Source organism: Oncorhynchus nerka, linkage group LG1 (assembly GCF_034236695.1).
Source record: "Oncorhynchus nerka isolate Pitt River linkage group LG1, Oner_Uvic_2.0, whole genome shotgun sequence".
Taxonomy (NCBI): domain Eukaryota; kingdom Metazoa; phylum Chordata; class Actinopteri; order Salmoniformes; family Salmonidae; genus Oncorhynchus; species Oncorhynchus nerka.
The window spans coordinates 57,903,782-57,931,217 of record NC_088396.1 but is presented as its reverse complement, the minus strand read 5'-3'; the positions used below and the strand labels follow the sequence as shown (position 1 = coordinate 57,931,217).

Below are 27,436 nucleotides of genomic sequence, written 5' to 3'. Positions count from 1 at the left end.
TTAGATTAGTGATGATCTTTTTGGGTAATATGGTGTTGAACGCTGAGCTGTTGTCAATGAACAGAATTCTCACATAGCTGTTCCCTTTGTCCAGGTGGGACAGTGTGGAGTGCGATTGAGATTATGTCATCTGTGGATCTGTTGGGGTGGTATGCGTTTTGGAGTGGGTCTAGGGTTTCTGGCATGATGTTTATGTGAGCCATGACTAGCCTTTCAAAGAACTTCATGGCTACAGACATGAGTGCTATTTAATCCTAGTAAAGATTCCCTGTTTTAGGTCAGTTAGGATAACCACTTTATTTTACGAATGTGAAATGTCAGAATAATAGTAGAGAATGATTTATTTCAGCTTATATTTCTTTCATCACATTCCCAGTGGGTCAGAAGTTTACATACACTCAATTAGTATTTGGTAGCATTGCCTTTAAATTGTTTAACTTGGGTCAAACGTTTCGGGTAGCCTTCCACAAGCTTCCCAGGATAAGTTGGGTGAATTTTTGGCCCCTTCATCCTGACAGAGCTGGTGTAACTGAGTCAGGTTTCTATGCCTCCTTGCTCACACGCACTTTTTCAGTTCTGCCCACAAACGTTCTATATGATTGAGGTCTGGGCTTTGTGATGACCACTCCAATACCTTGACTTTGTTGTCCTTAAGCCATTTTGCCACAACCTTGGAAGTATGCTTGGGGTCATTGTCCATTTGGAAGACCCATTTGCGACCAAGCTTTAACTTCCTGACTGATGTCTTGAGATGTTGCTTCAATATAACCACATAATATTCCTACCTCATGATGCCGTCTATTTTGTTAAGTGCACCAGTCCCTCTTGCAGCAAAGTACCCCTACAACATGATGCTGCCACCCCAGTGCTTCACGGTTGGGATGGTGTTCTTCTGCTTGCAAGCCTCCCCCTTTTTCCTCCAAACATAACGATGGTCATTATGGCCAAACAGTTATATTTTTGTTTCATCAGAACAGAGGACATTTCTCCAAAAAGTACAATCTTTGTCCCCATGTGCAGTTGCAAACCGTAGTCTGCCTTTTTTATGGTGGATTTGGAGCAGGGGCTTCTTCCTTGCTGAGCAGCCTTTCAGGACTCGTTTTACTGTGGATATAGATACTTTTGTACCCGTCCTTTGCTGTTCTGGGATTGATTTGCACTTTTCAAACCAAGGTACGTACATCTCTAGGAGACAGAATACGTCCCCTTCCTGAGTGGTATGACGGCTGCGTGGTCCCATGGTGTTTATACTTCCGTACTATTGATTGTACAGATGAACGTTTGGAATACCAAGGATGAACCAGACTTTTGCAACAGTTTTCTAAAATGTACTTATTATTTCTTTCATTTACTTTTTTCCCGAAAGCCGGCAATTGCCAGCTAACGGAAAAGCTGCAGCCTATTGGTTATGCAGCCTATCGGTTATGCAGCCTATCGGTTATGCAGCCTATCGGTTATGCAGCCTATCGGTTATGCAGCCTATCGGCTATGCAGCCTATCGGCTATGCAGCCTATCGGTTATGCAGCCTATCGGTTATGCAGCCTATCGGTTATGCAGCCTATCGGTTATGCAGCCTATCGGTTATGCAGCCTATCGGTTATGCAGCCTATCGGCTATGCAGCCTATCGGTTATGCAGCCTATCGGTTATGCAGCCTATCGGCTATGCAGCCTATTGGCTATGCAGCCAGACTTATTTGCCATTGCTTTTGCCTCATCCTTTTCAACACATTTTTATGGATTTAAGTTTTTACAGTCATTTTCTTAATGTGTGAATGCTTATTAGTAACTGGAATAAGCTATTTCTTTGCAGTGTCTGGTTGTGTCCCATTATACACCACAGTCCAGAAAATATTCTTTACATCATCAACATATGAATCACTATGTAAGTTATTGTATGACCTCTTATACACTATATTAGGCCCAGCCTTTGGGACGTTGGTTTCCCTAGACATGGCTACTATATAGGGATCACTACATCCTATGGATCTGGATACTGCTTTAAAGCACATTTCTGCAGCATTAGTAAAGATGTGATCAATACATGATTTAATTCCTGTGCTGTTTGTAACGACCCTGGTAGGTTGACTGACAACCTGAACCAGGTTGCAGCCACTGGTTACATTTTTAATATTGTTCTTGAGTGGACACCTTAATATAGGTCACCCAGAAAATATACCTCTCTAATGATATCACATACATTATCAAGCATTTCACACATTATCCATATTCACTTGGTGGTCTAAAGCAATTTCCCACAAGGCTTTAGGTGAAGCAGGAGAACCTGTAGACATGTTACTAAAACAGCATTTGACATGAGATCCTCTAAACTTTACGGGAATACGAATCTGAATATAAACAGCAACACCACCCCCATTGGCATTCCTGTCTTTTCTGTAGGTGTTGTAACCATGTTTTGCTATCGTGAAGGGTGTTATCTCAGTGTGTTTCAGAGATAGTCACTTTATGAATGTTATCTGTTGCTAGCAAGTTATTGATTTCTTGAGCCTTGTTTCTTAGGCTACAGTGCCTTCTGACGGTATTTACTCTGCTTGACTTTTTCCACATTTCGTTGTTACAAAGTGGGATTTAAATTGACTTCATTGTCATTTTTTATCAACGATTCACACAAAATATTCTGTAATGTCAAAGTGGAAGAAAAAATTGAACATTTGTTAAGAATGAATGAAAAATAAAATCTGTGTGTGTGTACTGTATCTTGATTAGATAAGTATTCAACCCTCTGAGTCAATACAGGTGAGTCACCTTTGGCCAAGATTTACAGCTGTGAGTCTTTCTGGGTAGAGCTTTCCACGCCAGGATTGTGCAACATTTGCCCATTATTATTTTCAAAATTCTTCCAAGCTCTATCAAATTGGTTGTTTGTCATTGCTAGACACGTTGAGGTCATTGCTTTTCAAGCAGATTTAGGTCTGAACTGTAACTCTGCCACTCAGGAACATTCACTCTTCTTCGTGTGCAACTCCAGTGGAGATTTGGCCTTGTGTTTTAGATTATTGTCCTGCTGAAAGGTGAATTTCTCTCCCAGTGTCTGGTGGAAAGTAGACTGAACCAGGTTTTCCTCTAGGATTTTGCATGTGCTTAGCTCTATTCAGTTTCTTTTTTATCCTGAAAAACTCCTCAGTGCTTAACAATTACAAGCATGCCCATAACATGCTGCACCACTATGCTTGAAAATATAGAGAGTAGAGCGTTTGCTAAATGACTCACTGACTGTAAGTCTCTCTGGATAAGAACGTCTGCTAAATGACTCACTAACTGTCAGTCTGTCTGGATAAGAACGTCTGCTAAATGACTCACTAACTGGAAGTCTGTCTGGACAAGAGCGTCTGCTAAATGACTGACATGTAAATGTACTAAATGGAGTAACTACCATGTTGTTGATCCTTCCTCAGTTTTCTATTACGGCCATTAAACCCTGGAACTGTTTTAAAGTCACCATTGGCCTCATGTTTTACCCATCTACCAATAGGTGCCCTTCTTTGCGAGGCCTTGGAAAACCTCCCTGGTCTTTGTGTTTGAATTTCACGTTTCAATCATGTTTAACATTATTATTGCATACAGAGTGAGTCCACAAAAATAATTATATGACTTGTTAAGCACAGTTTTCCTGTGCTCGTGCTCCAGGATAGCACAGCTGTTTTTCCCAAGGAACCAAGATGTTTCTCACCATAGAGCTACCGATGCTGACAGCTGGTGAAATGCCTGGGGAGGTCTGAATGTTTTGTTTTGTCTCAAGTGGAGACCTTTGAGGATTGAGGGGAGGTGTGGCCCGATGGAACCGAGCCAGCCATAGATTTCATCGTGGCTGAGGAAGGCGCCGGAGTCTCAGACACCATACGGTCTGAAGATCTGAACCCGAAGGAGAATCCCCCTGGGTTGGAAATAGGGTATAGGACGAATGCGCGGCATCCTGATGTCTGGATTCCCAAAGCCAAAGAATCACAATCAGTTCCACATTGACCGCTGTCTCCAGCAGATGACGTTGCTCCATTGCTGGATAGAAATCTGTAGGTCATCCAGTAGGTCCTCTAGAAGCGTCAGTCCATTTTCCACAGGCGGGGGAGATTTCCCCGGTGAGAGGTCCCTGTGAAGCACTGGCCAGTCGGTCAAAGACAGGGCAGTGAAACTCTCCAGCATATCAGAACAACGTTCAGTCTGAGGTGTAGAGAAGGAGATGGTAGGTGGCCATGGTTTCCCCAGCAAGTTGTGGAACGCTGCGATTTGGGTAGAAAGCTCAGTCCGATCGATAGTCCTCCTCAAGTAGGTCGTTGTTGCATTGAAAATCCGGTTGGTCCACAGTGTCCCGGAAAATAGCATAGCAAACACAACTCCTAGAACTCAGGAAGCATTCGCCTCCATGAGAAGAGGCAGTCCCAAATCGGGAAAATCCAAGCAGCTATCTTATTTGTATTTAACCAGGTAGGCCAGTTGAGAACAAGTTCTCATTTACAACTGCGACCTGGCCAAGATAAAGCAAAGCAGTGCGACAAAAAAAGCATCTTTGTTAGCTTGATGGCTTGCAGCTCTTTGAAAGTGTCAGCTCTAGCCTTTAGCTCAGTGCGGACTTTGCCTGTAATCCATAGCTTCTGGTTGGGATATGTTCGTACGGTCACTGTGGGCATGACGTCATCGATGCACTTTTTAATGAAGCCGGTGACTGATGTGGTACACTGCTCAATGATATTGAATGAATCCTGGAACATATTCCAGTCTTTGCTAGCGAAGCAGTCCTGTAGCTCAGCATCCACTTCCTTACCTTCCTACTTCCTGTGAGTTTTTTTCTTTTTAGCAGGAAGCATGAGGATAGAGTTATGGTCGGATTTGCCAAGTAGAAGGTGAGGGAGAGCTTTGTATGTGTGGACTAAAGGTGATCTATGGTTGTTTTTTTTTCACCTCTAGTTGCTCAGGTGATATGAAAATCACCAGCCACTATGGGTGCCGCCACAGGATGTGCATTTTCTTGTTTGTGTGAATATGGAACCAAATACTACACTTTTTACTGCTTTAATACACATATTGTGAATTTGTCCAAATACTTTTGGTTCCCTAAAATGGGGAAGACTATGTACAAAAAGTGCTTTAATTTCTAACACCTGACATGTATTAAAATATTCTCAAATTAAAGCTGACAGTCTGCACTTTAACCTTTCATTTAAAATCCAAAGTGTTGGAGTACAGAGCCAAAGCAAGAACAAAAATTGTCACTGTCCCAATACTGTTGGAGCTCACTATCTCTTCTCTGTTCTCTCCCTCCCTGCCGGTCTAGTTCTGCAGATGGTAAGTTCTTTCTGTGTGTGGTGCTGGAGCCTATATCATCTCTCGTCAGTAGATAAATAGCATCTTATGTTCTAGTGCATTTTTATACTCTTATCAATGTTTTAAAGCAGTCTAATTCAGTGTTTTTTGTGTGTGTGTGTGTGTGTGTGTGTGTGTATTGTTGAATGTTATACAACGGGGGGGTTCTGATCCTGAATGCTGATTGGTTAAAACTGCATTCCAGTCGGTCTCTATTCCACAAGTTACCACCGGCTAAGTCTATGACGTTGAAATGCCTATTTACTCTGTTCCATCTGACTGCGCAATCCACTGTCTCATCAGCCCAGCCAGGCAATTTATACAACTTGAAACAGATCTGTCTTGACATTATCTCACATTTCTTTTAGCCTAATATTTTGTTTTCAAAAGCGGAGATTTGTTTAAATCTTGCTGTCTGTCTCTCCGACGTATCCCACTTCTGACATATGTTTAAATGGGCTCCCGAGTGACACAGCGGTCCAAGGCACTGTATCTCAGTGCTAGAGACGTCACTACAGACCCTGGTTCGATTCCAGGCTGTATCACAACCGGCCGTGATTGGGAGTCCCATAGGTCAGCGCACATTTGGCCCAGTGTCGTCCAGCTTTGGCCGGGGTAGGCCGTCATTGTAAATAAGAATTTGTTCTTAACTGACTTGCCTAGTTAAATAAAGGTTAAATAAATAATGTAAGATTTGCAAAATTGCTTCAATGTTCAAATTTGATCTCCAGATGTCTGTGTCGTGATGAGACAGACAGGCAGGCAGCGTTTCCCAGCCAGTCGAAATCATGAATCGGCTGTCATCATTTTTATGCATACAGTTCTTTCGGAAAGTATTCAGACCCTTTTTCCACATTTTGTTATGTTACAGCCTTATACTAAAATGTATTAAATTATTTATTTCCCTCATCAATCTACACACAATACCACATAATGACAAAGCGAGGACAGTTTTTTTTTTTTGGTATTTATAAAATGTAAAAAAAGCTACCTTATTTACAAGTATTCAGGACCTATGAGACTCACACCTGTCTATATAAGGTCCCACAGTTGACAGGGCATGTCAGCGCAAACACCAAGCCATGAGGTCGAAGGAATTGTCCGTAGAGCTCAGAGACAGGATTGTGTCGAGGCACAGATCTGGGAAAAGGTACCAAAACATTTTTGCAGCATTGAAGGTCCCCAAGAACACAGTGGTCTCCATTCTTAAAAAAAAAAAGAAAAAAAAAGTTGATCCTTTTATTTAACTAGGCAAGCCAAACCCGGATGACGCTAGGCCAATTGTGCTATGGGACTCCCAATCACGACCAGATATGATACAGCCTGGATCCGAACCAGGGACTGTAGTGATGTCTCTTGCACTGGGATGGCAGTGCCTTAGACTGCCGCGCCACTCAGGAGCCCTAATTCTTCAATTCTCCAATCCCATGTTTAAATGGAAGAAGTTTGGAACCACCAAGACTCTTAAAGAGCTGGCCAACCGGACCAAACTGAGCAATTGGGGAGAAGGGCCTTGGTCAGGGAGGAGACCAAGAACCCAATGGTCTCTCTAACAGAGTTCCTATGTGGAGATGGGAGAACCTTCCAGAAGGACAACCCTCACTGCAGCATTCCACCAATCAGGCCTTTATGGTAGGGTGGCCAGACGGAAGCCACTCCTCAGTAAAAGACACATGACAGCCCGCTTGGAGTTTGCCAAAAGGCACCTAAAGGACTCTCAGACCATGAGAAACAAGAATCTCTGCTCTGATGTAACCTTGATTGAAGTCTTTGGCCTGAATGCCAAGCGTCACGTGAACAACAGTGTCCTGACGAGAGAGCACATTTCTTATGCCAGGTGAAATCACACCTAATTAGCTCATTTGTTATGGACGTATCCAAGTAAATGTCACTAGGAAACAGTTTGCAAATGCAGATACTTTGCTGTTATTCTGGCTGCACTTTCTGACGCGACTGTGAGTTAGCCTTCTTTAGCTGGCTCGCTAGCAGGCAAGGGATAAGAACGTTGCCAGCAATGAAACATTTAGAACGAACGACTGGGTCGCGTCCATAGATACAGTGGGCTCCAAAATTACTGGCACCCCTGACTGGCAATGGACTGGTACTGTATATATTACAGCGGACTCCAAAATTACTGCCACCCCTGACTGGCAATGGACTGGTACTGTATATATTACAGCGGACTCCAAAATTACTGGCACCCCTGACTGGCAATGGACTGGTACTGTATATATTACAGCGGACTCCAAAATTACTGGCACCCCTGACTGGCAATGGACTGGTACTGTATATATTACAGCGGACTCCAAAATTACTGGTACCCCTGACTGGCAATGGACTGGTACTGTATATATTACAGCGGACTCCAAAATTACTGGCACCCCTGACTGGCAATGGACTGGTACTGTATATATTACAGCGGACCCCTGACTGGCAATGGACTGGTACTGTATATATTACAGCGGACCCCTGACTGGCAATGGACTGGTACTGTATATATTACAGCGGACCCCTGACTGGCAATGGACTGGTACTGTATATATTACAGCGGACCCCTGACTGGCAATGGACTGGTACTGTATATATTACAGCGGACCCCTGACTGGCAATGGACTGGTACTGTATATATTACAGCGGACCCCTGACTGGCAATGGACTGGTACTGTATATATTACAGCGGACCCCTGACTGGCAATGGACTGGTACTGTATATATTACAGCGGACCCCTGACTGGCAATGGACTGGTACTGTATATATTACAGCGGACCCCTGACTGGCAATGGACTGGTACTGTATATATTACAGCGGACCCCTGACTGGCAATGGACTGGTACTGTATATATTACAGCGGACCCCTGACTGGCAATGGACTGGTACTGTATATATTACAGCGGACCCCTGACTGGCAATGGACTGGTACTGTATATATTACAGCGGACCCCTGACTGGCAATGGACTGGTACTGTATATATTACAGCGGACCCCTGACTGGCAATGGACTGGTACTGTATATATTACAGCGGACCCCTGACTGGCAATGGACTGGTACTGTATATATTACAGCGGACCCCTGACTGGCAATGGACTGGTACTGTATATATTACAGCGGACCCCTGACTGGCAATGGACTGGTACTGTATATATTACAGCGGACCCCTGACTGGCAATGGACTGGTACTGTATATATTACAGCGGACCCCTGACTGGCACAAACAATACTTCAAATATATAAACAATATAATTATAGAGAAACTCAAAATACCAACATGTGGAGAAATACTGTACTTTATTAATGTTTCAATGGAACCCACCAAAATAATTTATTGATTTAATTAAAAATCATTGTCTGCCAAATCAAGGTTTAACAATTAATGGCACCCTTAAAGATTAGTGTAAATAACATCTACCAAAATTAAACCACAAATTAAATTCCACTTATTTTAGTTTATCTAAGTCTTAAGGAACTGTATTGAGCCATTACATCACTTCCTGTTTCACTAGGGTATCAAAATGAGGTAACACACATGCAATATCCCTTTGTCATCCAACACCATGAAGAAAACAACGGAACTGGCAGTTCAAAAGAGACAGATGGTCGTAGACCTTCATAAACCTGGTAACGGCTACAAGAAGATCCACAAAGATGGAATATACCACTGAGCACTGTCAGGACAATTATTTGAACATTCAAAAGATCACCGGGTTTGAAAAAGCACCATCAGACGCCACCTCCACAACCACAGGCTCTTTGGAAGGGTTGCCAGAAGAAAGCCCTTTCTCACCCCAAGACACAGATGCGCTTGGAGTTTGCCAAATGTCGTTTACATTATAACTGGAAGAAGTGCTCTGGTCAGATGAGACCAAAATGTAACGTTTTGGTCAGATACAGCATCGGCATGTTTGGCGTCGAAACAGAGCTGTAACAAGGAGAGTTACCTCATACCCACGGTGAAACAGAGATTCCAGGAGAGTTACCTCATACCCACGGTGAAACAGAGATACAACAAGGAGAGACACCTCATACCCACGGTGAAACAGAGATGCAACAAGGAGAGGCACCTCATACCCACGGTGAAACAGAGATGCAACAAGGAGAGGCACCTCATACCCACGGTGAAACAGAGATGCAACAAGGAGAGGCACCTCATACTCACGGTGAAACAGAGATGCATACAAGGAGAGGCACCTCATACCCACGGTGAAACAGATGCAACAAGGAGAGGCACCTCATACCCACGGTGAAACAGAGATACCAGGAGAGGCACCTCATACCCACGGTGAAACAGAGATGCAACAAGGAGAGTTACCTCATACCCACGGTGAAACAGAGATACCAGGAGAGGCACCTCATACCCACGGTGAAACAGAGATGCAACAAGGAGAGGCACCTCATACCCACGGTGAAACAGAGATACAACAAGGAGAGGCACCTCATACCCACGGTGAAACAGAGATGCAACAAGGAGAGACACCTCATACCCACGGTGAAACAGAGATGCAACAAGGAGAGTTACCTCATACCCACGGTGAAACATGGAGGGGGGGGGTCAGTGATGTTTTGGGGCTGTTTTAATTCCAGAGGTCCAGGGACACTGGTTAAGATTGCTGGCATAATGAATTCCACCAAGTATCAGGCAATTTTGGCTGACAATCTGGTTGCCTCTGCCAGAAGGCTGGGACTTGGCCGTAGGTGGACATTCCAACAAGACAATGACCCAAAACATACCTCAAGATCCACACAAATGGTTCTTTGACAACAAAATCAATGTTCTGCCATCTGTCGCCAGACCTCAATCCAAAACCTGTGGGCTGAGTTGAAGAGGACAGTTGATAAGCACAAACCCAAGAATGTGAAGGATCTTGAAAGGATCTGCATAGAGGAATGGTCCAAAATCCCTCCAGATGTGTTCCTTTACCTTGTCAAACATTACAGGAAAAGACTCCATGCTGTTATCCTTGCCAGAGGTGGTGGCACTAAGTACTAAATGAGTAGTGCCAATAATTATGAAACCTTGATTTTGGTTCAATTTATTTTGTATTGAATAATTGTATGATTTTGCATGGTTCCATTGAAACATGAATAAAGTACAGTATTTCTCACGTTGGTATTTTGAGTTTCTCTCTAATTATATTGTTTATATATTTGAAGTATTGTTTGTGCCAGTCAGGGGTGCCAGTAATTTTGGAGCCCACTGTAGCTGAACAAAAGACTGAACGACTGGGTCCCGTCCATAGATACAGAACAAAAAGACTGAACGACTGGGTCGCGTCCCATAGATACAGACTGAACGACTGGGTCCCGTCCATAGATACAGAACAAAAAGACTGAACGACTGGGTCGGGTCCATAGATACAGAACAAAAAGACTGAACGACTGGGTCGGGTCCATAGATACAGAACAAAAAGACTGAACGACTGGGTCTTGTCCATAGATACAGAACAAAAAGACTGAACGACTGGGTCTTGTCCATAGATACAGAACAAAAAGACTGAACGACTGGGTCTCGTCCATAGATACAGGACAAAAAGACTGAACGACTGGGTCTTGTCCATAGATACAGGACAAAAAGACTGAACGACTGGGTCGGGTCCATAGATACAGACTGAACGACTGGGTCCCGTCCATAGATACAGAACAAAAAGACTGAACGACTGGGTCGGGTCCATAGATACAGAACAAAAAGACTGAACGACTGGGTCCCGTCCATAGATACAGAACAAAAAGACTGAACGACTGGGTCACGTCCATAGATACAGAACAAAAAGACTGAATGACTGGGTCCCGTCCATAGATACAGGACAAAAAGACTGAACGACTGGGTCCCGTCCATAGATACAGGACAAAAAGACTGAACGACTGGGTCCCGTCCATAGATACAGAACAAAAAGACTGAACGACTGGGTCGAGTCCATAGATACAGAACATAAAGACTGAACGACTGGGTCGAGTCCATAGATACAGAACATAAAGACTGAACGACTGGGTCGAGTCCATAGATACAGAACAAAAAGACTGAACGACTGGGTCACATCCATAGATACAGAACATAAAGACTGAACGACTGGGTCGAGTCCATAGATACAGAACTAAAAGACTGAACGACTGGGTCACGTCCATAGATACAGAACAAAAAGACTGAACGACTGGGTCGAGTCCATAGATACAGGACAAAAAGACTGAACGACTGGGTCTTGTCCATAGATACAGAACAAAAAGACTGAACGACTGGGTCTTGTCCATAGATACAGAACAAAAAGACTGAACGACTGGGTCTCGTCCATAGATACAGGACAAAAAGACTGAACGACTGGGTCTTGTCCATAGATACAGGACAAAAAGACTGAACGACTGGGTCGGGTCCATAGATACAGGACAAAAAGACTGAACGACTGGGTCACGTCCATAGATACAGGACAAAAAGACTGAACGACTGGGTCGGGTCCATAGATACAGGACAAAAAGACTGAACGACTGGGTCTTGTCCATAGATACAGGACAAAATGACTGAACGACTGGGTCTCGTCCATAGATACAGGACAAAAAGACTGAACGACTGGGTCTTGTCCATAGATACAGGACAAAAAGACTGAACGACTGGGTCTTGTCCATAGATACAGGACAAAAAGACTGAACGACTGGGTCTTGTCCATAGATACAGGACAAAAAGACTGAACGACTGGGTCTTGTCCATAGATACAGGACAAAAAGACTGAACGACTGGGTCTCGTCCATAGATACAGACTGAACGACTGGGTCGGGTCCATAGATACAGAACAAAAAGACTGAACGACTGGGTCTCTGGCAACCGAACCGATAGACTAAACGACCAGGCGGCTTGGGTAGCAACCCTAGATTTGAGTCGGAACTATATATTGTGGAAGGATGAAATAGTATGAATAAATTAATCAAAATAACTTTTGTAATGAATATATGTAAATTATTTTAATATGTTGGTAACCCATTGTATAAATGTGATAATGCCCCACACCTCCTCCAAACACCGTCTTCTCGGGCATTATCAGTTAAATGTTTGTTCTCAGAGTTGTCCTAATGCTGTGTGAAGACGAACTGAATGTCCCTCCCTGTCCAGTGAATGTTGTGTTGTATAGCCTGTTATGTGTGGGTCTACTGCTATCCATTGCCATGGTTGTATACATTGCTATGGTGCTTTCCATTGCAATGGTGCTTTCCATTACAATGCAGGTGTTAACCATTAGTCTGGAATGCTGTTTTTCATTTAAAAGCGCTGCATAGTCAATCTAACATCTCCATTGGCCGTGCACCTTTTACAGATGTTGTAAAGGAAGTGAGTTTCTGTTTATACAGGATCTTCCTCCCCCACCTACGGTCAACAAATCATGTCAATGCGGAGCGATGCAGAGTTACAAAATTAGGTGGGCTCACGCCGATGCGGCGCGGAGCTCGATTTGGCCTCTGCAGGCTCCGTAATTGCGTCACACCCTCCGACCACATTTTCCACATTTTTGTTTTTAAGAAATGTAACATATACAATTTAGCCAGCTAGACAAAAACCAGCAACAACGCAGTAATATATATATATCATTATATATTAGATATAAGCATCAATTGGCTTTTAGTGTGGAACTGTGATATTAACTATTGCTACATCAGCCCTGCTAAATATATTAGCTTTGATTGAAAATCTGCTGTTTCTCTGTGCCATAGGTTGACTGCATCCATTCTTCTTTGCTGAAGTGTACTCTATAGTATAACCATCTCATCAATGGAGAGAGGGAGGGAGGGAGGGAGAGAGGGAGAGAATTACACCAGATAGGACAGACTGACCCTAGATCCCCGGCGCATAGATACTGGAGACTGACTGTGACTGTGGTCTCCTTCGGTCTCTCCCTCAGGGTGGCACGGTGATCGGCAGTGCTCGTTGTAAGGTCTTCACCACGCGGGACGGTCGCCTGGCAGCAGCCTTTAACCTGGTGAAGAGAGGCATCGCCAATCTGTGTGTGTGTGGAGGAGACGGCAGCCTCACCGGAGCTAACATCTTCAGGACCGAGTGGACTGGACTGCTGGCTGAACTGGTTCAGAAAGGTACACACACACACACACACACACACACTCTCTCTTAATGAAATACTTATTCTGTAATGAACACATTATGCTTTATAGATCCTTGGCTTTTCCGAGTCATTTCACCATATTTTGGGGTTAGGATATGGCATCCAGTATTTTTACTGTGTGTGTGTGTGTGTGTGTGTGTGTGTGTGCGCCTGCAGGCCGGATCACCGACACCCTAGCGAAGCAGCATGATCACCTGAACATCGTAGGGTTGGTTGGATCTATAGACAACGACTTCTGTGGGACAGACATGACCATAGGAGCTGACTCCGCCCTGCATCGCATCATGGAGATAGTGGACGCCATCACTACCACCGCACAGAGGTACACAGTTTAATCAGTTTACATGTTAGTCACTTAACAGATGCTCTTATGCAGAGAGACTTACCACAACATAGGACTGTGGGGACAGCACAGGTCTAGGACTGTGGGGACAGCACAGGTCTAGGACTGTGGGGACAGCACAGGTCTAGGACTGTGGGGACAGCACAGGTCTAGGACTGTGGGGACAGCACAGGTCTAGGACTGTGGGGACAGCACAGGTCTAGGACTGTGGGGACAGCACAGGTCTAGGACTGTGGGGACAGCACAGGTCTAGGGGGACTGTGGGGACAGCAGCACAGGTCTAGGACTGTGGGGACAGCACAGGTCTAGGACTGTGGGGACAGCACAGGTCTAGGACTGTGGGGACAGCACAGGTCTAGGACTGTGGGGACAGCACAGGTCTAGGACTGTGGGGACAGCACAGGTCTAGGACTGTGGGACAGCACAGGTCTAGGACTGTGGGACAGCACAGGTCTAGGACTGTGGGACAGCACAGGTCTAGGACTGTGGGACAGCACAGGTCTAGGACTGTGGGACAGCACAGGTCTAGGACTGGGGGACAGCACAGGTCTAGGACTGGGGGACAGCACAGGTCTAGGACTGTGGGACAGCACAGGTCTAGGACTGGGGGACAGCACAGGTCTAGGACTGGGGGACAGCACAGGTCTAGGACTGGGGGACAGCACAGGTCTAGGACTGGGGGACAGCACAGGTCTAGGACTGTGGGACAGCACAGGTCTAGGACTGTGGGACAGCACAGGTCTAGGACTGTGGGACAGGTCTAGGACTGTGGGACAGGTCTAGGACTGTGGGACAGGTCTAGGACTGTGGGACAGCACAGGTCTAGGACTGTGCATCCTATAAACAGGGTTCATACCAACATTGGCAAGTTAAATTCAAGTTAAATTCAAGGACTTTCGGGGACTTTTTCAAGCATTTCATTGTAATTTTCTTCAATGTTTTATAATGTATATAATTGTACATACAGGGCCTAATATAGAACCCCGCCCCCCAAAATAAAAACATGCAAAAATTGTCCAATAGAAAGCAACCACTTCATGAATAATTGTGTTTTTAGGCGTTTCCAATGCATGGATATTCAAATTATTATTACATTCTAAAATATGTGACAACATTTTTCTGTGGCCTATGTGGCTAATGCAGGCACACTTCATAAAGCCGTGAATAGTGACCGCATTTAAACCTCTTAGGATCCCTAGTGTTCCCTTCCCGCTCAGATCCCGTTAACGGGATTGATTTGACAACATCCAGGGAAATTGCAGTGCGCCAAATTCAAAAACAGAAATAAGTGTGTTCTACATCAAAATAAAGCTTAACTTCTTGTTAATCCAGCCGCTGTGTCAAAACTTTACTGTGTAAGCAGACCATGCGATTATCTGAGGACAGCGCCCCACATACAAACACATGAAAATCAGATTTCAACCCGGGCAGGTGCGCGACAAAAGTCAGAAATAGCGATATAACTAATGCCTTTGAAGATCTTCTGTTGGTACTCCAAAAGGTCCCAGAAACATCACAAATGGTCCTTTTGATGGATAATGTCCTTCTTTATGTCCCAAAAATGTCAATTTATTTGGCGGTTTCAACTCGCCCAACATGCCTACAAAGTATCTAAACTTGGTCCAACCATTTCAAACAACGTTCCTAATCCAACCTTAGGTACCCTAAAACGTAAATAATCGATCAAATTGCAGACGGGATATACTGTGTTCAATACGGGGAAAAACAACATGCGATCCAGGTCAGGCCAAAAGACTTGAGTCCATCTGAGTGACACATGGAAAGAACAGGATTACTTCTTCATTTCTCAAAAGAAAAACATCAACCAATTTCTAAAGACTGTTGACATCTAGTGGAAGCCATAGGAACTGCAACCAGGTTTCCCATAGAAAACGTAAGTTTTCAGTTGACAGTGCAACTTATATAGACAGTGGACAGTGCATGTCAGAGCAAAAACCAAGCCAAGAGGTCGAAGGGATTGTCCGTAGAGCTCCGAGACAGGATTGTATCGTGGCACAGATCTGTGGAAGGGTACCAAAACATTTCTGCAGCATTGAAAGTAAAGTGACAAGACAATCGTGATATATAATAAACAGAGTAGCAGCAGCGTGTGTAAGTTCAATTCTTAAATTCAATGACAACATTAATGTGGTTTGTACTAAATCGCTTTTAAAATCAGTTCTGAGTAAAGAGTTTATTTTCCAGCCACCAGCGTGCATTTGTCCTGGAGGTCATGGGACGTCACTGTGGGTAAGTTACGTTCCACATGTTAATGTTGTGTTATTTTAGGGTCGTTGTTATGTATGACTGTATCCTCTGCAACCTCTTTAAAACAGGCCATTCCATTCCATTAACGTTCTCTCTCCACAGGTATCTAGCGTTGGTGTCTGCTCTGGCCTCCGGAGCAGACTGGCTCTTCATCCCAGAGGCTCCACCATTAGAGGGCTGGGAGGACCACATGTGTGCCCGCCTGGAGCATGTGAGACTGGGACTAGTTCTATATTCTATACTGTTCTATCCTGTTCTATTTTATTCTATACTGTTCTATCCTGTTCTGTTCTATTTTATTCTATACTGTTCTGTTCAGTTCTATTTTATTCTATTCTACACGGAACAAATTGATATGCAACCATTTCTAATATTTTACTCAGTTACAGTTCATATCAGAAAATGGGTCAATTTAAATAAATTCATTAGACCCTAATCTATGGATTTCACATGACTGGGCATGGGCGTAGCCATTGGTGAGCCAGGCCCAGCCAATCGGAATTAGTTTTTTTTCCCACAAAGGGGCCATATTATAGACAGAAATACTCGTCCTCAAAATGTCTTGGATTTTATTTTTCAGATCATGAAACACTCATTACATCAATCAAATGTATTTATAACAGTTTTATAGCCTTTTTAACATCATGTCACAAAGTGATGTACAGAATCCCAGCCTAAAACCGCAACCAATGCAGATGTAGAAGCACGGTGGCTAGGAAAAACTCCCTAGAAAGGCCAGAACCTAGAAAGAAACCTAGAGAGGAACCAGGCTCTGAGGGGTGGCCAGTCCTCTTCTGGCTGTGCCGGGTAGAGATTATAACAGAACATGGCCAAGATGTTCATACGTTCATAATGACCAGCAGGGTCAAATAATAATAGTCACAGTGGTTGTAGAGGGTGCAAAAAGGTCAACACCTCAGGAGTAAATGTCAGTTGGCTTTTCATAGCTGAACATTCAGAGGTCGAGAGAGAGAGAGAGGGAGGGAGAGAGAGGGAACACATTTAAGTTTACACAGGACACCAGATAAGACGACATAATTACACCAGATGGGACAGACTGACCCCAGCCCCCCGGCACATAGACTATTGCAGCATAGATACTGGAGGCTGAGATGGGGGAGGGGGGGGGTTAAGGGGCCACTGTGGCCCCGGCCAAACAGGCAGGATATAACCCCACCCACTTTGCCAAAGCACAGTCCGCACACCACTAGATGGATATCAACAGACCACCATCTGACTACCCTGAGACAAGGCTGAGTATAGCCCAGGAAGATCTCCTCCACCACAGGAGCCCGAGTGGGCGCCAACCCGGACAGGAAGATCACGTCAGTGACTCAACCCACTCAAGTGATGCACCCCTCCTAGGGACGACATGGAAGAGTACCAGTAAGTCAGTGACTCAGCCCACCCCTCCTAGGGACGACATGGAAGAGTACCAGTAAGTCAGTGACTCAGCCCACCCCTCCTAGGGACGACATGGAAGAGTACCAGTAAGTCAGTGACTCAGCCCACCCCTCCTAGGGACGACATGGAAGAGTACCAGTAAGTCAGTGACTCAGCCCACCCCTCCTAGGGACGACATGGAAGAGTACCAGTAAGTCAGTGACTCAGCCCCTGTAATAGGGTCAGAGGCAGAGAATCCCAGTGGAGAGAGGGGAACCAGCCAGGCAGAGACAGCAAGGGCGGTTCGTTACTCCAGTGCCTTGCCATTCACCTTCACACCCCTGGACCAGACTACACTCAATCATAGGACCTACTGAAGAGATGAGTCTTCAATAGAGACTTAAAGGTTGAGACCGAGTGCGTCTCTCACATGGGTAGGCAGACCGTTCCATAAAAATGGAGCTCTATAGGAGAAAGCCCTGCCTCCAGCTGTTTGCTTAGAAATTCTAGGGACAATTAGGAGGCCTGCGTCTTGTGACCGTAGCGTACGTGTAGGTATGTACGGCAGGACCAAATCGGAGAGACAGGTAGGAGCAAGCCCATGTAATGCTTTGTAGGTTAGCAGTAAAACCTTGACATCAGCCCTTGCTTTGACAGGAAGCCAGTGTAGGGAGGCTTAGCACTGGAGTAATATGATCAAATGTTTTGATTCTAGTCAGGATTCTAGCAGCCGTATTCAGCACTAACTGAAGTTTATTTAGTGCTTTATCTGGGTAGTCTAATCTAGAAGTTACAAAAGCATGGATAAGCTTTTCTGCATCCTTTTTTTACAGAAAAGTTCTGGTTTTTGCAATTTTACGAAGTTGGAAAAAGCTGCCCTTTAAATATTCTTGACGTGTTTGTCAAGAGAGAGGTCAGGGTCCAGCGTTTTTGGGGATTCACCACTTCATCATCGAAATGAATAGCTGTGTGTCGTCGGCATAGCAGTGGCATTGTGTTTACGAATGACATCGCAAAGAGGTAGAATATATAGGGAAAACAATAGTGGTCCTAAAATGGAAACTTGAGGAACACCGAAACTTACCATTGATTTGTCAGAAGACAAACCATCCACAGAGACTAACTAATATCTTTCTGACTGTTGCCATCTAAACCAGGCCAGAACTTGTCTGTGTAGACCAATTAGGTTTTCCACTCTCTCCAGAAGAATGTGGTGGTTGATATTGTCAAAAGCAGCACTAAGGGGGCCATGTTCTAAGTCCTCTCAGTAACCCATTTGGATATCACTAAAAAGGGGGGAAAAGGTAACAAAAAACAAAGCAGCAGGTCAGGGAGGACAGACACAAAGGTCTGACGCCACTAAAAGCTCATTTACCACGTGTGCATTCTCAGTGCTGCATGTTGCATTTATATTTTTGGTCAGTATATATTCTATCCTCTTTTACACCTGCATTGCTTGCTGTTTGGGGTTTTAGGCTGGGTTTCTGTACAGCACTTTGAGATATCAGCTGATGTAAGAAGGGCTATAAAATGCATTTGATATGATCCTGTTATACAGTACATTCGGAAAGTATTCAGACCCCTTGACTTTTTTTCACATTTTGTATTAATGTTAAAGCCTTATTTATTATAATTGTAAATTCAATTTTAGAATAAGTTGATTGGACATGATTTGGAAAGGCACACACCTGTCTATATAAGGTCCCACAGTTGACAGTCAGAGCAGAAACCAAGCCATGAGGTTGAAGGAATTGTCCGTAGAGCTCCGAGACAGGATTGTGTCGAGGCACAGATCTGGGGAAGGGTACCAAAACATTTCTGCAGCATTGAAGGTCCCCAACAACACAGTGACCTCCATCATTCTTAAATGGAATAAGTTTGGAACCACCAAGACTCTTCCTCGAGCTGTCTGCTCGGCCAAACTGGGCAATCGGGGGAGAAGAACCTTTGTCAGGGAGGTGACCAAGAAGCAGAGTTCTATATTCTGTTCTATTATATTCTGTTCTTTGTTATATTATGTTCTCTATTCTGTTCTGTTCTTTTCCATTCTGTTCTGAAGAGCCAAATACATTGAAAGACACTGGTGTAGTGTGTGTGCAGGGTAATATAGCAGTGTGTGTGTGATGTGTTTGTGTGCAGAGTCGCAGTAAGGGCTCCAGACTAAACATAGTAATCATCGCTGAAGGGGCCATCAACAGAGCTGGTGAACCGATCTCTTCAAGCTACGTCAAGGATGTATGTCTTTAAACAGCTCATTCCGTGTGCCTCTGTCTTTGTAGGAAACCCTGATAAACTGCATCAGTATTAATCACATAGTGACTTATTATACTTTGTGGGATCATGACAATGCGTCCCAAATTTGACCCTGTTCCCTTTGTAGTGCACTATAAAGAGAACAGGATGCATCCCATGACTATATAAACATCTGTGTTCCCTTTGCTGACTTGACCTCGTTTCTCCATGTCAATTTCCTGGCTGACTGATCCTCTCTCCATGTCTATTCTCTGATTGGCTGACTGACTGCTCCTCTCTCCATGTCTATTCTCTGATTGGCTGACTGACTGCTCCTCTCTCCATGTCTATTCTCTGATTGGCTGACTGACTGCTCCTCTCCATGTCTATTCTCTGATTGGCTGGCTGACTGCTCCTCTCTCCATGTCTATTCCCTGACCGACTGACTGACTGCTCCTCTCTCCATGTCTATTCTCTGACTGGCTGACTGCTCCTCTCCATGTCTATTCTCTGATTGGCTGACTGACTGCTCCTCTCCATGTCTATTCTCTGATTGGCTGGCTGACTGCTCCTCTCTCCATGTCTATTCCCTGACCGACTGACTGACTGCTCCTCTCTCCATGTCTATTCTCTGACTGACTGACTGACTGCTCCTCTCCCCATGTCTATTCTCTGGCTGACTGCTCCTCTCTCCATGTCTATTCTCTGATTGACTGACTGACTGCTCCTCTCTCCATGTCTATTCTCTGACTGACTGCTCCTCTCTCCATGTCTATTCTCTGACTGACTGACTGCTCCTCTCTCCATGTCTATTCTCTGACTGACTGACTGATTGCTCCTCTCTCCATGTCTATTCTCTGACTGACTGACTGATTGCTCCTCTCTCCATGTCTATTCTCTGGCTGACTGCTCCTCTCTCCATGTCTATTCTCTGACTGACTGCTCCTCTCTCCATGTCTATTCTCTGACTGACTGACTGATTGCTCCTCTCTCATGTCTATTCTCTGACTGACTGACTGCTCCTCTCTCCATGTCTATTCTCTGACTGACTGACTGCTCCTCTCTCCATGTCTATTCTCTGACTGACTGACTGCTCCTCTCTCCATGTCTATTCTCTGACTGACTGACTGCTCCTCTCTCCATGTCTATTCTCTGACTGGCTGACTGCTCCTCTCCATGTCTATTCTCTGATTGGCTGACTGACTGCTCCTCTCTCCATGTCTATTCTCTGACTGACTGACTGCTCCTCTCTCCATGTCTATTCTCTGACTGACTGCTCCTCTCTCCATGTCTATTCTCTGACTGACTGACTGCTCCTCTCTCCATGTCTATTCTCTGACTGACTGCTCCTCTCTCCATGTCTATTCTCTGGCTGACTGCTCCTCTCTCCATGTCTATTCTCTGACTGACTGCTCCTCTCTCCATGTCTATTCTCTGACTGACTGACTGCTCCTCTCTCCATGTCTATTCTCTGACTGACTGACTGCTCCTCTCTCCATGTCTATTCTCTGACTGACTGACTGACTGCTCCTCTCTCCATGTCTATTCTCTGACTGACTGCTCCTCTCTCCATGTCTATTCCCTGACTGACTGCTCCTCTCTCCATGTCTATTCTCTGACTGACTGACTGACTGCTCCTCTCTCCATGTCTATTCTCTGACTGACTGCTCCTCTCTCCATGTCTATTCTGTGACTGGCTGACTGCTCCTCTCTCCATGTCTATTCTCTGACTGGCTGACTGCTCCTCTCTCCATGTCTATTCTCTGACTGACTGACTGACTGCTCCTCTCTCCATGTCTATTCTCTGACTGACTGCTCCTCTCTCCATGTCTATTCTCTGACTGACTGACTGCTCCTCTCTCCATGTCTATTCTCTGACTGACTGACTGCTCCTCTCTCCATGTCTATTCTCTGACTGACTGACTGCTCCTCTCTCCATGTCTATTCTCTGACTGACTGCTCCTCTCTCCATGTCTATTCTCTGACTGACTAGCTGACTGCTCCTCTCTCCATGTCTATTCTCTGATTGGCTGACTGACTGCTCCTCTCCATGTCTATTCTCTGATTGGCTGGCTGACTGCTCCTCTCTCCATGTCTATTCCCTGACCGACTGACTGACTGCTCCTCTCTCCATGTCTATTCTCTGACTGACTGCTCCTCTCTCCATGTCTATTCTCTGACTGACTGACTGACTGCTCCTCTCCCCATGTCTATTCTCTGGCTGACTGCTCCTCTCTCCATGTCTATTCTCTGATTGACTGACTGACTGCTCCTCTCTCCATGTCTATTCTCTGACTGACTGACTGCTCCTCTCTCCATGTCTATTCTCTGACTGACTGACTGATTGCTCCTCTCTCCATGTCTATTCTCTGGCTGACTGCTCCTCTCTCCATGTCTATTCTCTGGCTGACTGCTCCTCTCTCCATGTCTATTCTCTGATTGACTGACTGACTGCTCCTCTCTCCATGTCTATTCTCTGGCTGACTGACTGACTGCTCCTCTCTCCATGTCTATTCTCTGACTGACTGATTGCTCCTCTCTCCATGTCTATTCTCTGACTGACTGACTGCTCCTCTCTCCATGTCTATTCTCTGACTGACTGACTGCTCCTCTCTCCATGTCTATTCTCTGACTGACTGCTCCTCTCTCCATGTCTATTCCCTGACTGACTGCTCCTCTCTCCATGTCTATTCTCTGACTGACTGACTGACTGATTGCTCCTCTCTCATGTCTATTCTCTGACTGACTGACTGCTCCTCTCTCCATGTCTATTCTCTGACTGACTGACTGACTGATTGCTCCTCTCTCATGTCTATTCTCTGACTGACTGACTGCTCCTCTCTCCATGTCTATTCTCTGACTGACTGGCTGACTGCTCCTCTCCATGTCTATTCTCTGACCGACTGACTGACTGCTCCTCTCTCCATGTCTATTCTCTGACTGGCTGACTGCTCCTCTCCATGTCTATTCTCTGATTGGCTGACTGACTGCTCCTCTCTCCATGTCTATTCTCTGACTGACTGACTGCTCCTCTCTCCATGTCTATTCTCTGACTGACTGCTCCTCTCTCCATGTCTATTCTCTGACTGACTGACTGCTCCTCTCTCCATGTCTATTCTCTGACTGACTGCTCCTCTCTCCATGTCTATTCTCTGACTGACTGACTGCTCCTCTCTCCATGTCTATTCTCTGACTGACTGATGTCTATTGCTGACTCTCTCCATGTCTATTCTCTGACTGACTGACTGCTCCTCTCTCCATGTCTATTCTCTGACTGACTGACTGCTCCTCTCTCCATGTCTATTCTCTGACTGACTGACTGCTCCTCTCTCCATGTCTATTCTCTGACTGACTGACTGCTCCTCTCTCCATGTCTATTCTCTGACTGACTGACTGCTCTCTCTCCATGTCTATTCTCTGACTGACTGCTCCTCTCTCCATGTCTATTCTCTGACTGACTGACTGACTGCTGACCTCTCTCCATGTCTATTCTCTGACTGACTGCTCCTCTCTCCATGTCTATTCTGTGACTGGCTGACTGCTCCTCTCTCCATGTCTATTCTCTGACTGGCTGACTGCTCCTCTCTCCATGTCTATTCTCTGACTGACTGACTGACTGCTCCTCTCTCCATGTCTATTCTCTGACTGACTGCTCCTCTCTCCATGTCTATTCTCTGACTGACTGACTGCTCCTCTCTCCATGTCTATTCTCTGACTGACTGCTCCTCTCTCCATGTCTATTCTCTGACTGACTGCTCCTCTCTCCATGTCTATTCTCTGACTGACTGACTGACTGCTCCTCTCTCCATGTCTATTCTCTGACTGACTGACTGCTCCTCTCTCCATGTCTATTCTCTGACTGACTGGCTGACTGCTCCTCTCTCCATGTCTATTCTCTGACTGACTGACTGATTGCTCCTCTCTCCATGTCTATTCTCTGACTGACTGGCTGACTGCTCCTCTCTCCATGTCTATTCTCTGACTAACTGACTGGCTGCTCCTCTCTCCATGTCTATTCTCTGACTGACTGGCTGACTGCTCCTCTCTCCATGTCTATTCTCTGACTGACTGACTGCTCCTCTCTCCATGTCTATTCTCTGACTGACTGACTGCTCCTCTCTCCATGTCTATTCTCTGACTGACTGACTGCTCCTCTCTCCATGTCTATTCTCTGACTGACTGCTCCTCTCTCCATGTCTATTCTCTGACTGACTGCTCCTCTCTCCATGTCTATTCTCTGACTGACTGACTGCTCCTCTCTCCATGTCTATTCTCTGACTGACTGACTGCTCCTCTCTCCATGTCTATTCTCTGACTGACTGCTCCTCTCCATGTCTATTCTCTGACTGACTGCTCCTCTCCATGTCTATTCTCTGGCTGACTGACTGCTCCTCTCTCCATGTCTATTCTCTGACTGACTGACTGCTCCTCTCTCCATGTCTATTCTCTGACTGACTGACTGCTCCTCTCTCCATGTCTATTCTCTGACTGACTGCTGCTCCTCTCTCCATGTCTATTCTCTGACTGACTGACTGCTCCCTCTCTCCATGTCTATTCTCTGACTGACTGACTGCTCTCTCCATGTCTATTCTCTGACTGACTGACTGCTCCTCTCTCCATGTCTATTCTCTGACTGACTGACTGCTCCTCTCTCCATGTCTATTCTCTGACTGACTGACTGACTGCTCCTCTCTCCATGTCTATTCTCTGACTGACTGACTGACTGCTCCTCTCTCCATGTCTATTCTCTGACTGACTGCTCCTCTCTCCATGTCTATTCCCTGACTGACTGCTCCTCTCTCCATGTCTATTCTCTGACTGACTGACTGCTCCTCTCTCCATGTCTATTCTCTGACTGACTGACTGACTGCTCCTCTCTCCATGTCTATTCTCTGACTGACTGCTCCTCTCTCCATGTCTATTCTCTGACTGACTGACTGCTCCTCTCTCCATGTCTATTCTCTGACTGACTGACTGCTCCTCTCTCCATGTCTATTCTCTGACTGACTGGCTGCTCCTCTCTCCATGTCTATTCTCTGACTGACTGGCTGACTGCTCCTCTCTCCATGTCTATTCCCGGACTGACTGACTGCTCCTCTCTCCATGTCTATTCTCTGACTGACTGGCTGACTGCTCCTCCCTGACTGACTGACTGACTGCTCCTCTCTCCATGTCTATTCCCTGACTGGCTGGCTGACTGCTCCTCTCTCCATGTCTATTCTCTGACTGACTGACTGACTGCTCCTCTCTCCATGTCTATTCCCTGACTGGCTGACTGACTGCTCCTCTCTCCATGTCTATTCCCTGACTGACTGCTCCTCTCTCCATGTCTATTCTCTGACTGACTGACTGCTCCTCCATGTCTATTCTCTGACTGACTGACTACTCCTCTCTCCATGTCTATTCTCTGACTGACTGACTGCTCCTCTCTCCATGTCTATTCTCTGACTGACTGCTCCTCTCTCCATGTCTATTCTCTGACTGACTGCTCCTCTCTCCATGTCTATTTTCTGACTGACTGGCTGCTCCTCTCTCCATGTCTATTTTCTGACTGACTGCTCCTCTCTCCATGTCTATTTTCTGACTGACTGCTCCTCTCTCCATGTCTATTCTCTGACTGACTGACTGACTGCTCCTCTCCATGTCTATTCTCTGACTGACTGACTGCTCCTCTCTCCATGTCTATTCTCTGACTGACTGCTCCTCTCTCCATGTCTATTCTCTGACTGACTGCTCCTCTCTCCATGTCTATTCTCTGGCTGACTGGCTGACTGACTGCTCCTCTCTCCATGTCTATTCTCTGACTGACTGACTGACTGGCTGCTCCTCTCTCCATGTCTATTCTCTGGCTGACTGGCTGACTGACTGCTCCTCTCTCCATGTCTATTCTCTGACTGACCGACTGACTGACTGCTCCTCTCTCCATGTCTATTCTCTGACTGACTGGCTGCTCCTCTCTCCATGTCTATTCTCTGACTGACTGGCTGCTCCTCTCTCCATGTCTATTCTCTGACTGACTGGCTGCTCCTCTCTCCATGTCTATTCCCTGACCGACTGACTGACTGCTCCTCTCTCCATGTCTATTCTCTGACTGACTGGCTGACTGCTCCTCTCTCCATGTCTATTCTCTGACTGACTGACTGCTCCTCTCTCCATGTCTATTCTCTGACTGACTGCTCCTCTCTCCATGTCTATTCTCTGACTGACTGGCTGCTCCTCTCTCCATGTCTATTCTCTGACTGACTGGCTGACTGCTCCTCTCTCCATGTCTATTCTCTGACTGACTGGCTGACTGCTCCTCTCTCCATGTCTATTCTCTGACTGACTGCTCCTCTCTCCATGTCTATTCTCTGACTGACTGCTCCTCTCTCCATGTCTATTCTCTGACTGACTGCTCCTCTCTCCATGTCTATTCCCTGACTGACTGCTCCTCTCTCCATGTCTATTCTCTGACTGGCTGACTGCTCCTCTCCATGTCTATTCTCTGACTGACTGACTGCTCCTCTCTCCATGTCTATTCTCTGACTGACTGACTGCTCCTCTCTCCATGTCTATTCTCTGGCTGACTGCTCCTCTCTCCATGTCTATTTTCTGACTGGCTGGCTGACTGCTCCTCTCTCCATGTCTATTCTCTGACTGACTGCTCCTCTCTCCATGTCTATTCTCTGACTGGCTGACTGCTCCTCTCCATGTCTATTCTCTGACTGACTGACTGCTCCTCTCTCCATGTCTATTCTCTGACTGACTGACTGCTCCTCTCTCCATGTCTATTCTCTGACTGACTGCTCCTCTCTCCATGTCTATTCTCTGACTGACTGGCTGCTCCTCTCTCCATGTCTATTCTCTGACTGACTGACTGCTCCTCTCTCCATGTCTATTCTCTGACTGACTGGCTGCTCCTCTCTCCATGTCTATTCTCTGACTGACTGGCTGCTCCTCTCTCCATGTCTATTCTCTGGCTGACTGACTGCTCCTCTCTCCATGTCTATTCTCTGGCTGACTGACTGCTCCTCTCTCCATGTCTATTCTCTGGCTGACTGACTGCTCCTCTCTCCATGTCTATTCTCTGGCTGACTGACTGCTCCTCTCTCCATGTCTATTCTCTGACTGACTGACTGCTCCTCTCTCCATGTCTATTCTCTGACTGACTGGTTGACTGCTCCTCTCTCCATGTCTATTCTCTGACTGACTGCTCCTCTCCATGTCTATTCTCTGACTGACTGACTGACTGATCCTCTCTCCATGTCTATTCTCTGACTGACTGCTCCTCTCTCCATGTCTATTCCCTGACTGACTGCTCCTCTCTCCATGTCTATTCTCTGACTGACTGACTGCTCCTCTCTCCATGTCTATTCTCTGACTGACTGACTGACTGATCCTCTCTCCATGTCTATTCTCTGACTGACTGACTGCTCCTCTCTCCATGTCTATTCTCTGGCTGACTGACTGACTGCTCCTCTCTCCATGTCTATTCTCTGACTGACTGACTGACTGCTCCTCTCTCCATGTCTATTCTCTGACTGACTGCTCCTCTCTCCATGTCTATTTTCTGACTGGCTGGCTGACTGCTCCTCTCTCCATGTCTATTCTCTGACTGACTGACTGCTCCTCTCTCCATGTCTATTCTCTGACTGACTGCTCCTCTCTCCATGTCTATTCTCTGACTGACTGGCTGACTGCTCCTCTCTCCATGTCTATTCTCTGACTGACTGACTGACTGCTCCTCTCTCCATGTCTATTCTCTGACTGACTGACTGACTGCTCCTCTCTCCATGTCTATTCTCTGACTGACTGGCT

General features: G+C 45.7%; 1 protein-coding gene and 1 long non-coding RNA gene across 3 annotated transcripts in view; both read left to right on the top strand.

Annotated features, from left to right (window-relative positions):
* The window catches only part of pfkla (phosphofructokinase, liver a), an 83,105-nt gene that overhangs the window by 13,418 nt on the left and 42,251 nt on the right, over positions 1-27,436 (top strand). For both annotated transcript variants that reach the window (XM_065019762.1, XM_065019765.1), the window contains exons 4-8: positions 13,195-13,384; positions 13,570-13,735; positions 15,962-16,006; positions 16,127-16,235; positions 19,547-19,642. In XM_065019762.1, the coding sequence (XP_064875834.1) occupies positions 13,195-13,384; positions 13,570-13,735; positions 15,962-16,006; positions 16,127-16,235; positions 19,547-19,642 (606 nt within the window). The remainder of the gene's footprint in view (positions 1-13,194; positions 13,385-13,569; positions 13,736-15,961; positions 16,007-16,126; positions 16,236-19,546; positions 19,643-27,436) is intronic.
* Positions 14,042-15,087, top strand: LOC135572210 (uncharacterized). The gene is made up of 2 exons (XR_010464128.1): positions 14,042-14,514; positions 14,572-15,087. It is a non-coding gene; the product is annotated as an uncharacterized LOC135572210 (long non-coding RNA).